Raw genomic sequence first — 11,626 nt, forward strand, 5'->3', positions numbered from 1 at the left:
CCAGAGGCAGACGTGGAGACCATGGACAGCTCCTCCAGAGGCAGATGTGGAGACCGTGGACAGCTCCTCCAGAGGCAGATGTGGAGACCGTGGACAGCTCCTCCAGAGGCAGACGTGGAGACCGTGGACAGCTCCTCCAGAGGCAGACGTGGAGACCATGGACAGCTCCTCCAGAGGCAGATGTGGAGACCGTGGACAGCTCCTCCAGAGGCAGATGTGGAGACCGTGGACAGCTCCTCCAGAGGCAGACGTGGAGACCATGAACAGCTCCTCCAGAGGCAGACGTGGAGACCATGGACAGCTCCTCCAGAGGCAGATGTGGAGACCGTGGACAGCTCCTCCAGAGGCAGACGTGGAGACCATGAACAGCTCCTCCAGAGGCAGACGTGGAGACCATGGACAGCTCCTCCAGAGGCAGACGTGGAGACCATGGACAGCTCCTCCAGAGGCAGATGTGGAGACCATGGACAGCTCCTCCAGGGGCAGACGTGGAGACCGTGGACAGCTCCTCCAGAGGCAGACGTGGAGAACGTGGACAGCTCCTCCAGGGGCAGACGTGGAGAACGTGGACAGCTCCTCCAGGGGCAGACGTGGAGACCATGAACAGCTCCTCCAGAGGCAGACTGAGAGGTTCCAGGTGTAAAACGGAACGCTACCGTAGGTCATTCATCCCCTCTGCCTGTGTTGGTGGTGGTCAGAGGGGCCGCTGGTGCCAGAAGGCAGCCTCGCCTCTGTCAGACCGCCCCAGAGCTGCTGTGGCTACATAGTAGCTCATCATCACTGGCAGTGTGTGAATGTGAGAGTGCATGGAAGCATCTTTGAGTGTCCTAAAAATCGGTATATAAGTTCAGTGTATTATTAATAGAGATCTGGAACCCAAGTTTTTCATTTTTATTTGTGGTTTTTAGAGGTCGAAGGGTTACAATACCAGCTATGTGTTTAAACATGTACCTCTTAAGTGTTGGTGGATTTCCCCACTGTGGGATCAACAAAGTCTATTCTAGACTTGATTGTCATGCACATGTTGCTTTTGAAGATTTCATTGATCAACAATAAAACTTTAAAACAATCATTTTGAAACAAAAATCCTGTCCTAATCCCATGTTGGGCCCAAATAGTCCTCTGGAAGCCAGCAGCAGGGCGTTCCTGCTTTTATAATGCAGCCTGACATTGTTGACTCTTACCACCAGAGGGCGCTCCAATCCACACGGCGGGTTTCTATTTTGAACGTGGGTTGACGTCACTACGCCTGCGTCATTCACGTCGTGTTTCGTAGCCGTTTGACGCTATGTGGAAAGTAGCAATGTCGGAGGAGGTTGGGAAGGCGATCCAGTCTGTGCTGGAGCGGGTGAACCAGGCGGCGGCACGGCGGCCCAAGGTAAGCGCAGCCCGGGAAGCTCCGCTCGGCAGCACCGTCTCCGACGCTCCGGTGTCGGCGCGCGGAGGAAGTGGTGGTGCCGAAAACAAGAGCAGTTATGTAAGGCTGGCAAACATCTCAACCTTCGGATGGAGGCAGCTCCTCCATAAGACTGCACGATGCAGCGGACTCCTGAACCACGCTGCGTTGGGTCAGGGTCCGTTACCATCTCCCCAGCTGTTAAACCGGCTCGTGGTCGTTCTCCACCGATGTTCACCCGATTACATCTCATTTTCTTTCAGTGGTCCTTGAACACATCACTGTCAAGCAGCAATTAAGAAAATGAACATTTTCCCAGGTCCGTGAACTTCTCATGGTTACAAGCTAACTCAGCAAAAACAGAAAATTCGTGTTTTACGTTTTTGTTCCAGAATCTTTGTTCGTAAGGAATGTTTAAAACTAGCGTGTCTCCTGGTATCGGTCTGTAAACCAGAATCGGTGCGTCTCACGCTGACGGACTGACCGTAGAGCCTTTTTGACCTTTGACCCACGCAGGGGATTTAAGAGCTTAAAACGTGACAATAAATTCAGAAACTAAACAAACAGAAAACAATGAAGCAGTGAGTAAAATATGATTCACTAGCAGATGAACCGTGTTCATATACATTTTCTTTAAAAATGCTGGAAACTGTAAATGTAAGACCTGAGCGATGACCCATTCATCAGCTGATCGTCTGTGTGATTATGTGGGACTCCAGCTTCCTGCCTGGAAAACCGTCCCTCATGCATGAGTCCGCTGTTGCTGCTGGTCCTGGGCTCCGGGGCCGCTGTTGCTGCTGGTCCTGGGCTCCGGGGCCGCTGTTGCTTCTGGTCCTGGGCTCCGGGGCCGCTGTTGCTGCTGGTCCTGGGCTCCGGGGCCGCTGTTGCTGCTGGTCTTGGGCTCCGGGGCCGCTGTTGCTGCTGGTCCTGGGCTCCGGGGCCGCTGTTGCTGCTGGTCCTGGGCTCCGGGGCCGCTGTTGCTGCTGGTCCTGGGCTCCGGGGCCGCTGTTGCTGCTGGTCCTGGGCTCCGGGGCCGCTGTTGCTGCTGGTCCTGGGCTCCGGGGCTGCTGTTGCTGCTGGTCTTGGGCTCCGGGGCCGCTGTTGCTGCTGGTCCTGGGCTCCGGGGCCGCTGTTGCTGCTGTTCCTGGGCTCCGGGGCCGCTGTTGCTGCTGGTCCTGGGCTCCAGGGCCGCTGTTGGACCACCCAGATTAGGTCAAAATGGCTAAGCTGTCATTTAAAGAACACACTGTTAAAAGTTTTTGTTTAGGATGTTTTTTATGGTTCACGGGTCAAAGTTCATTCATGTTTATGTGACAGGGTGAGCATCACCGTATCCCCATTGATCGTGCGCCCTTGCCCACGGGATGTCCCTTTGGCTGACTGGCTAGCGCGTGACTCGGGGGTCGAAGCCCACCAAGGCCCTCGCTGCTCCTCGCCACATGTACTTAGAAACTTGGAACGCACACATTCTGGGAAAATGTAAAATATTACAGGAACCAAACTAAAAACAAGGTTGTTTCCACGGTTACCCAGACGTCAGCGGTTGGTCCCTAATAAACCAAACAGGGCGTTTTCCACCTGCAGCAGCTCCAGTAAAATCCTGCTGACTCATGGTTTATAGCGTGAGCCCATCTGATGATGTCCTTCCTCAGACGCTCCCAGCGGTGCCGCCCCGACTCGTTGCTGTCAGCAAGACCAAACCCCCAGAGATGATCGTAGAGGCATACAGGCAAGGGCAGCGCAACTTTGGGGAGAATTACGTGAGTATGGAACGCTGCCGCTGTTTAGTTTTCACCTCTGAAAGCAACACAATCAAACCTCTCCTCGTGTCTCCAACCAGGTCAACGAACTCGTGGACAAAGCTTCAGATCCTCTGGTAGGCTCACACTTTTACAGACTCAGGAGGAGGTTTTTGTTCCCCAGCCTTTCTAAGTTTTCTTTGATGTAGATTTTAGAATCGTGTCCAGAGATCAAGTGGCATTTCATCGGCCATCTGCAGAAGAATAATGTCAACAAACTCCTGGGTGAGCAGAGCGAGCGTCAGGCCTGAGCTGAAGCCCTACCGCCGAATTATGTAGAGAAACAAACCCTTTAAACCGAAGTGAACTCGTAAGTAGAACCTTTAGAGGTCGAACGTGGAACAAGAGCTATCCTCTGTGTCCACAGGGACAGAGGTGTGCAGAAGGAAGGTACAGTGTTTCCATTAAAAGCTATATTTTAATTAAAAATAATCAAAACTTTATTTTGATGGTCACAACACTGGGTTTATGTTTACATCTATTGGCCAGTAGAGGGCACCAACAACCCGCTCTGGCACTGTGGAAGATGGCGGACATCTGGAAACCTGTCGTGTTTCTCAATGCCAAGGAACCTCGTCTTGGTCCCGTCCTGGTTGCCTAGGAGACACGCCATCAGGAACCGCCATGTTCATGTTCTACCGAGGAGTCTGGTCTCCATTTGTTAGCGGTTTAGCTAGCTGAGCAAGGATACATGGGAGGTGCCTTGTAGCCTAGCCTTGGTCAAAAGTTTCCCAGAATACACCGTGGTATTTTCAAAAGGACGGTGGGGTGAGGTGGCAGCTCCTTCCGGGGCAAATTTCCAGTTTAAATGAAAGTGAACTACTTGTAGCTATCGGGCTGATGTCTGACATGTTTTTTGATCCAAAGCAGTTAACTATGGTTGGTTACCATAAATCCTCTAATACAGGCCCAGGCCTTTATTTGAAGGAGGCCAGAATTAGAAGCAGGTCTAAATTTCAATTTGAGCAAAATAAAGTCCCAGTAGAATGAATAAAAACAAGATTTGGTGTCTGTTTGAACCTATAACCACCAGGTTAGTTTACTGAACATGTACAGTTAACATTGTTCGTACGTTTATAGAACATTTACAACAAACACCGTGTTTCGGGCTAAATCCCAGCATGGCAGCAGACACGCCGGTAGTGTAAACACTTGGTGGTAATTAGGTTATTGATTCACAACCAAAGACAACAGACACCTCACCGCTCCTAAGTTTTACCCTTTGTGTCTCGTTTGGTTACGTAAAAAACAAAATTCTCTTTAAAGGGACTATATGGAAGTGTGACAGCCAAAACATGTACAGAAATAATAAATGTCTTCTTCATACGTTCTCCTGCAATGCCCTGGTCCTGTAGGATGAGCCCTGGCATTTTTACTGTGATTGCCTGTTTTTCTGTAAAATCACAGAAAAAGAGAGATGCTCGGGTCGAGCAGGCTGCTTCATGTGCGTTCACGCTCAGGCATCGCCCGTAGCATTTGCTATCCGTAGCTTTAGCAGCAGAGAGAGAGGCAGTGCCACTTTGTCGCTGTTCCTAACGCCTAGTGACAAAGCTAGCTACATTTCTGAGGACCCTTAGCTACTTTCTGTAGAACTTTCTTCTAGATATTTCCTGCTAATTAGCAACAAAACAGCCATTTTCACTGTTTCAGCTGTCATCAAGGAAATAAATGTTACAGATACTGTGAATGTTACTAGAGTGTAGCTCACCTTGTAAGATGTCTGACTCTCATGCAGAAGACCTGGGTTTGATTCTGGATGTGAACATAGTTTATTTAGAGTTTCTTTTTTTACATTAATGGTATATTTTTTTACAGTAAGATGCCCAAATTTTTATTTGAGACTCGCCGAACGGCATTGAATTCACAGATAAAAAAGATGTGGGTTCAACTTTCATTTTGGAACTATTTTTCAAGCAAGGGAAGGGAATGACCTGAGCATGCAGGAGGACTGGCCCATCTTAAACCTTTGTCGGCGGTGCTGAAGAGAAAGCTACAGAACCACATTATTTAATTAATTAGCTGTGTGTTCTCCTGTCCTCTGTCCTCCGGGCCACACACACACACACACACACGGGACTGTCTCAGCTGTTATTTTCGTTAAGGAGTGTGCATGTACAGCATGCGCGCCTCGTGCACGAGCCTGCTATTGAAGCTGCTGTTACGCTTTTGGCCTGAGGGGGCGATCGCGAGCATAAAAATTCAAAAGTCTGTAAAGTCCCTTTAATCCTCATCCTCCGCAGTTCCACGTTGCAACACCGAGCTAACTGCTAAAAACATTAGCACTCTACAAGCTATTAGCGGTGAAGACTCGTGAAAACAGCATCAAACTGTTTAGCTGCTGTTTCTGTAGCTGCGTTTCTACGCTGTTCGATAAAACGCCGTAAAAACCTTCAGTAAGCCTTTCCTGTGATGAAGGGATCACTGCTAGCTGTAGCATTTCTGTTTCTGCTCATCCTGCAGCCGGAGATTATGATCCACGTTTCCGTCTTTGTTCACTAAATTCAGTAAGTCCTTTGTGGCGCACTACTTTTGGGACACGGGAAAAAAAACGTTTGTTTTTGTCCCGATCGCACGGCATTTGGGCGTTTTTACACCCAGTCGACAAAGTAAATAAAGCCCGGGGCACGCTGGAGGTGATTTAGAGAAGTCGAGCGGTCACACAGGACGCGCCGCTGAGCGCTTCTTGGAAAGTCGCCAGAGAGTCACAACATCACGCAGGACTCGAGAACAGGAAGCAGGAAGTGACTCTTGTTCCTACGTGATCAGACCTTCAGTCGTGTTTGTGAGACGAATTCATTAACAGTGGGTAAGTACGCCATTTATTAAAGTATTTTAACATCAATAGTACTTTAAAGTTATCAAAACTGTGGCTGGGTTTGTGCCATGAAGCCGGCCTTTCTTTACCTCCCGCTGACAGCGAGACCGGCTAATGTAGGCCAGTAATGGAATACAGGCCAATATTAGAGGATTTACGGGAGTTGCAGCTTCGGTAGCTAGCAGGTAGTAACTCGCTTACGTATTTATTTAACCAACAGATACACAATTTTCAAAGTAAAAGGCTCGTTATGCATTTTTATTGAAACTTAAACGTATAAAATATAACGTTCCCTCACGTGACGCAATTCCGTTCCATTTGACCATTTTCTTTGACCAAGGAAGGACGTGTCCTCGTAAGCAATACACGGGCTTGCTAGGCACCTTGGCTTTGAGAACCACTCCTTGTGCTGTTGTTGCAACGACAGTCTCCACACACCAGATGTCGCTTTGGTGTTTGTGTTCATATTTCACCTTTAAATGAACAGGAACCCCTCAACGTTCCTGGTGGGTTTTGTCCCATGTTGGAATGGTTAAAGTTCTGAAGTCATTAACGAGGGAAAGTCCAACAAAACGCACCAACCAGCGGGTTCTAACGGGAGAACATCCGCTCTGAAACCTGAAAATCATCTACAGTATAAAACATCAGAGCCAGGATCTCCTGAACCAGCTGGACACTTTGTCCCTCCAGGCGTCCCCAACCTGTTCCTCGTGGAGACGATCGACTCGGCCAAGCTAGCGGAGAGGGTCAACAGCTCATGGCAGCGTGTGCGAGGCGCTGGAAGCCAGAGGTTAAAGGTCATGGTGCAGATCAACACCAGCGGAGAGCAGAGTGAGTGTCGCCGAGGCACGCCCACCGCTTCAGCGACTCGATGATAACGTTGCACGTTGGTTGCAGGTAAACACGGCCTGCTGCCGGAGGACACGGTGAACACGGTGAAGCACATCATGTCTCAGTGCTCCGCCCTGCACTTCTCAGGGCTTATGACCATCGGTCACTATGGTTACGACCTCACGCTGGGTCCCAACCCCGACTTCCAGGTACTGAACACTGCATTTCTCAGTGTAATGAAGATCTGCTTACCTTACCTACTTTCACCAACGAGCAGCAGGCGACAGGATAGTAAACATGATGACATCACTCCTTCGCTGCATGGGGTCACAACCCGCTGAGTCGGCACAACTAAAAGCAGTTTTTTAGAAGCAGGTTTTAATCCTAATCTGGTGCCGTAGATGCTGCTGAGTCGGAGGCAGGAGGTGTGCGACAGCCTGAAGCTGCCTCTGGAGGAGGTGGAGCTCAGCATGGGCATGTCCACCGACTTCGAACACGCGGTGAGTACCGACACGGGAAAAGGCCAAGCAGCTGTCGGCCTACACGTAGAAAACAAACGGTTAAAGTTACAAGCATCGACTACGGAGCTTGTTCATTCCAGCTGTGTTTACGTGCTAATAACGATATCTTAGTAATAACTTCAGCCCTTGTGGTCTCAGTAAGGCTTTCTGAGGATTCTTTGTGCCAAAATAAACCATGAAAGACCCTTTCTGTCACTTTTCTTTAACCAGACGAGTCGATTGAGGACCCGTCGTCCTGTACGACGAGGATCTGGCCCAGAGGCGGCAGCAGCAGACAGTTAGCTCTACAGCGAAGAACAACACATGAGATAGAACATTATCGTAGTCTGAGACGTCGTTTATGAAATACAAGTTATTTTTGTTCACCATTACTTTAACCCAGGAATAAGATGCATGGATTTGATGAAGCCACGCTGTCTCATGCAGTCTTATGTGTGTAACACACACACACACACACACACACACACACACACACACACACGTACATCATGACTAATTTAACTACACTGAACTGCTTTAGTAATACTTTAATCTCTTATTCTGAAGTAAAATAAAGAAACAAGCTAAATCATCACATATGTGTGGCATCAAGAAGCAACTTCTGAGTTCAAACACAGGGATGGAGCTCAATGTTTACACCTGAACAGTATCAGGATGTTTTAACTCACAGAGGCCTGCAGCTCTTCTGTTTTATGAGCAGAGCGCTGAGAATCCGCTTGTTATGAGCGCTGAATGTAATTTTGTCGCTTCCGTGCGGAGCGGTAGGGAAACACATTTCAAACACGGAACCGAGTCCGGCTACCGAACCGAGCAGAATTCTGATGAAGTCACGAAGGTGCGGGATCCAACCCACAGGAGAGGAGGTAAACAGCGAGTGGATCACAGGGACTGGACTGCTGTTTTAGAGCAAAACTGCGGTAAAAATGGGTGTCCTCATTATCAAAAGCACCCCCCCCAGTGTAGAAGCGGCGCTCACGCGGGTGTCCCTTTCTGTTCCGACACTGCGACATGCAAAACTTTTAATTTTCTAAGCCTACAATTTACTTTTACTCAGTAACAGATACGATTTAAAATGTAGCAAATTACAATGTTTTTTAAAAAAAAGTACTCAAGTAAAAGTAAAAGTACATATTTTAAAATTGACTTAAAAAGTATAAATACACAAAAAAGCTACTCAATTACAGTAACGTGAGTAAATGTAATGAGTTACTTTACATGACTGAAACGATGGTTGTATGAGATGTAAGTCCATGTAGCAAAACCTTATTAAGTATCTGAGATCTTGTGACGTCTGCGTTGTAAACTCAGTCTGACGGTGTGAGCTAGAGATAATTCATGAAACCGCCGTCGTGCAGATGTACGACACCCGCGTGTGGAAGCGATCCAACCTTTTATTATCGTTGACACTTTTAGAAAAGTCAGACTTTGACGAGTTTAAAGGGGTTAGCGGTTATTTCTTAGTGTGAAGTAAAAAGGTTCAACAGTAGCGATGATATGATGTCATTATGTTCATTCTGATAGATTAAATTATTGATTCAACAAATACTGATCTGGTGTAGTTTAAGATGTAAATCATTACAGGAAACCGGTTCACGTTAACCATCGTTCACTAATGTAACGTATTGGATTCATTATTCAAACACTTTGGATTTAAACACGTTGTTCGTTCAACAAAACACGATTATATGAAGTTTTAAAGTCATTTATGAGCCGAGGAAGATGGACTTTATTCAGAGAGTAGATAAAAGTCCTGTGTCTTGCAGCCTTGAGGGCTCAACGTACGCAGGACTAGTTCAGGTTATCGGCTCGGGTTAGCGTCATCTCCACACCACCACGTCGGCTTGAGCTGTGTGACGACGTTCGGCCCGGGCCTTGAAAGCTAACTTCGGGTCATTTCGGATGAAAACGTGGCCATCTGGTACGCTACACACTCATAGCTAGTTTTTATTCAGTGTGAGTCTTTCCAAAGCCGCGTTTATGGAACGTTTAACGTAAACGGCGTTCCTACAACGTGAATTCCGTCTCATCAGATTTGTTCTGATATATTTTCTGTTTTTTTCCTCCTCAACTGTTTTCACTCTCCTGGGCTGAAGATCGAAGTCGGCGCCACCAATGTGCGAGTCGGTAGCATCATCTTTGGCAACAGGGATTATCCCAACAGTGCAGCAAACACTCCAAATCCCAGTCCGGTTCCCAGTCCAGCTCCCAGTCCGGCTCCCAGTCCAGAGAAGACCTCCAAGACGGTTTCAGTAGAAGCTGCCAAGAAGATGAAGCACCTCACCGTCTCTGAACACTGATGAACCCTTAACAACCTCTCCGTATGGAAAACTAACGTATTCCTGGAGCTAGGATTCAACACATCTTGGAAAACTTTGAGGAATATTGACATAATTTTCAGCACTAATTGACATGGAGTAAAAAACTGCAGTAGATCAGCTGTTTTTGTCCAGCAGGTGTTCCTAACCTTTAGTGCTAACTTCCCACCTGTGGAAGTTGGTTATTATGGGATGTAAATACGGCTTCTTAAAGCGGGGTTGTGTGGAGCAGTTCAGAGCAGTCAGCATCTTACCTGCAGTAGACGGGTGAGATGAACACAAACTCATCATCCGAGTCCCTAAAGCCGGAGTTCAGAGTTTCCAAACTCTCTGGAAACCTTTGGAATGGTTCCACTCTACCGCGGGAGTCGGATGGCGTTCCTCTGTGTTCCAGGAACTTTGAACCCGTGCAGCTAATTTTCATGGAGTTGTCCCGGTGTGCGGAACTCGTCTGGAGTCGTCCTCTATTCCTGTCCGTCGGATAGAACGTAACCCTGTGGGGGAAGTTTGTTAACGTGTGAATAAAATAAAGTTAAAATGAATCGGGACATGTTCCCCCCCCCCCCCCCCCCCACTGTTCCCATGGGTGACCCCGCCAGGGGGGAGGTGGTGCTCACTCCTCACCCCTGCCACGTGGACATCAGCCCAGCTCAGTGGTCAACTTTCCTGGCGGGGTCACCCGAGGACAGTGGGAGGGTTAAGACTCGTGGTGCGTGAACGTGGCGTAACTACTATCACACACTTCCCACGCCACATTCCAGCTAGTCTCCAAATCCAGGAAGATGCTGGTTTTATGTCAGCTGTTCAGCTCCTCCCTCTAAATCAAAACCAGCAGAGACATAACTGAGTGGATGTTTTCTGTGGGCCGGAGCGCTGGACTCTGGCATGAACCGGTACGTGTCCATTCCTGTCCCAGACGGCCACAACTCCGTGACTTTGTCTCCGATTCTCTCCGATGGTGGTGAGAACCTTTGCAACAGTTTTGAGACGCGTTCGAAGCTGCCTCGGGAAACAACTGGTTATAGTTAAACTTTCCTTTCCGAGCGGTATTCCTTCTCGGATCGACGCTTTTTCAGTAACCGTCTTTTATCTCATGACTGTTGGGGAAAAGAGTCCCAGCCGCCGATGTGAAGCGTAACTTCAGTTTCTGCTCCGACCGTCGGCGGCGGGATCCCGACCGGAAAGATTCTCCGATTGTTCAAGCTGACGTCACTCTGAAGGTTTTCTACTGCCGAGCGTTCCCACACGACCCCGCTTCAAGGCTCACTCTTCCCTTTAAGAGCTCACGGACTTGGGAGCGTGCTGTTGGGCCGACGTCTCTGACCTTCCCAGCTGAACGGGAATCCCGCTGCAGTGTACCGTTTTTATTCACTGGTTTAATAAAGGATGATCCCTTTAGAACTCTGGTTATTGTGCGTTTCACCTGGTCTCATGTGTCTAGTCTTTATTCTGGATATGAGATTGAAGGGAAAGTGTTTGTTTCTGTGTTTGTATGGGTGTGTGTGTGTGCACGTTTGTACATGTGTGTGTGTGTTTGTACGTGTGTGTGTGTGTGTACATGTGTGTGTGTGTACATGTGTGTGTGTGTGTACATGTGTGTGTGTGCGTTTGTACATGTGTGTGTGTTTGTACATGTGTGTGTGTGTGTACATGTGTGTGTGTGTACATGTGTGTGTGTGTGTACATGTGTGTGTGTGTGCACGTTTGTACATGTGTGTGTGTTTGTACATGTGTGTGTGTGTGTACATGTGTGTGTGTACATGTGTGTGTGTGTGTACATGTGTGTGTGTGCGTTTGTACATGTGTGTGTGTTTGTACATGTGTGTGTGTGTACATGTGTGTGTGTGCGTTTGTACATGTGTGTGTGTTTGTACATGTGTGTGTGTGTACATGTGTGTGTGTGTACATGTGTGTGTGTGCGTTTGTACATGTGTGTGTGTGTGCACATT

General features: G+C 48.2%; 1 protein-coding gene across 1 annotated transcript; it reads left to right on the forward strand.

Annotated features, from left to right (window-relative positions):
• The first annotated feature begins 1,226 nt into the window (after positions 1 to 1,226).
• On the forward strand, positions 1,227 to 9,892 carry plpbp (pyridoxal phosphate binding protein). The gene is made up of 8 exons (XM_015968894.3): positions 1,227 to 1,378; positions 3,049 to 3,156; positions 3,237 to 3,272; positions 3,345 to 3,420; positions 6,701 to 6,841; positions 6,908 to 7,050; positions 7,243 to 7,341; positions 9,456 to 9,892. The coding sequence occupies exons 1-8, from the start codon at positions 1,289 to 1,291 to the stop codon at positions 9,657 to 9,659; spliced, it is 897 nt and encodes a 298-aa protein (XP_015824380.1). The 5' UTR covers positions 1,227 to 1,288; the 3' UTR covers positions 9,660 to 9,892.
• Positions 9,893 to 11,626: the final 1,734 nt, after the last annotated feature.

The sequence above is a fragment of the Nothobranchius furzeri genome, chromosome 15, assembly GCF_043380555.1.
Source record: "Nothobranchius furzeri strain GRZ-AD chromosome 15, NfurGRZ-RIMD1, whole genome shotgun sequence".
Taxonomy (NCBI): Eukaryota; Metazoa; Chordata; class Actinopteri; order Cyprinodontiformes; family Nothobranchiidae; genus Nothobranchius; species Nothobranchius furzeri.

Bases quoted from the DNA above. Each gene is read 5' to 3' on its own strand.
- plpbp (XM_015968894.3), top strand. From the start codon at position 1,289: ATGTGGAAAGTAGCAATGTCGGAGGAGGTTGGGAAGGCGATCCAGTCT. The intron at 7,051-7,242 runs GTACTGAACACT...CTGGTGCCGTAG, and splicing joins GTCCCAACCCCGACTTCCAG to ATGCTGCTGAGTCGGAGGCA. The intron at 7,342-9,455 runs GTGAGTACCGAC...CCTGGGCTGAAG, and splicing joins CCACCGACTTCGAACACGCG to ATCGAAGTCGGCGCCACCAA.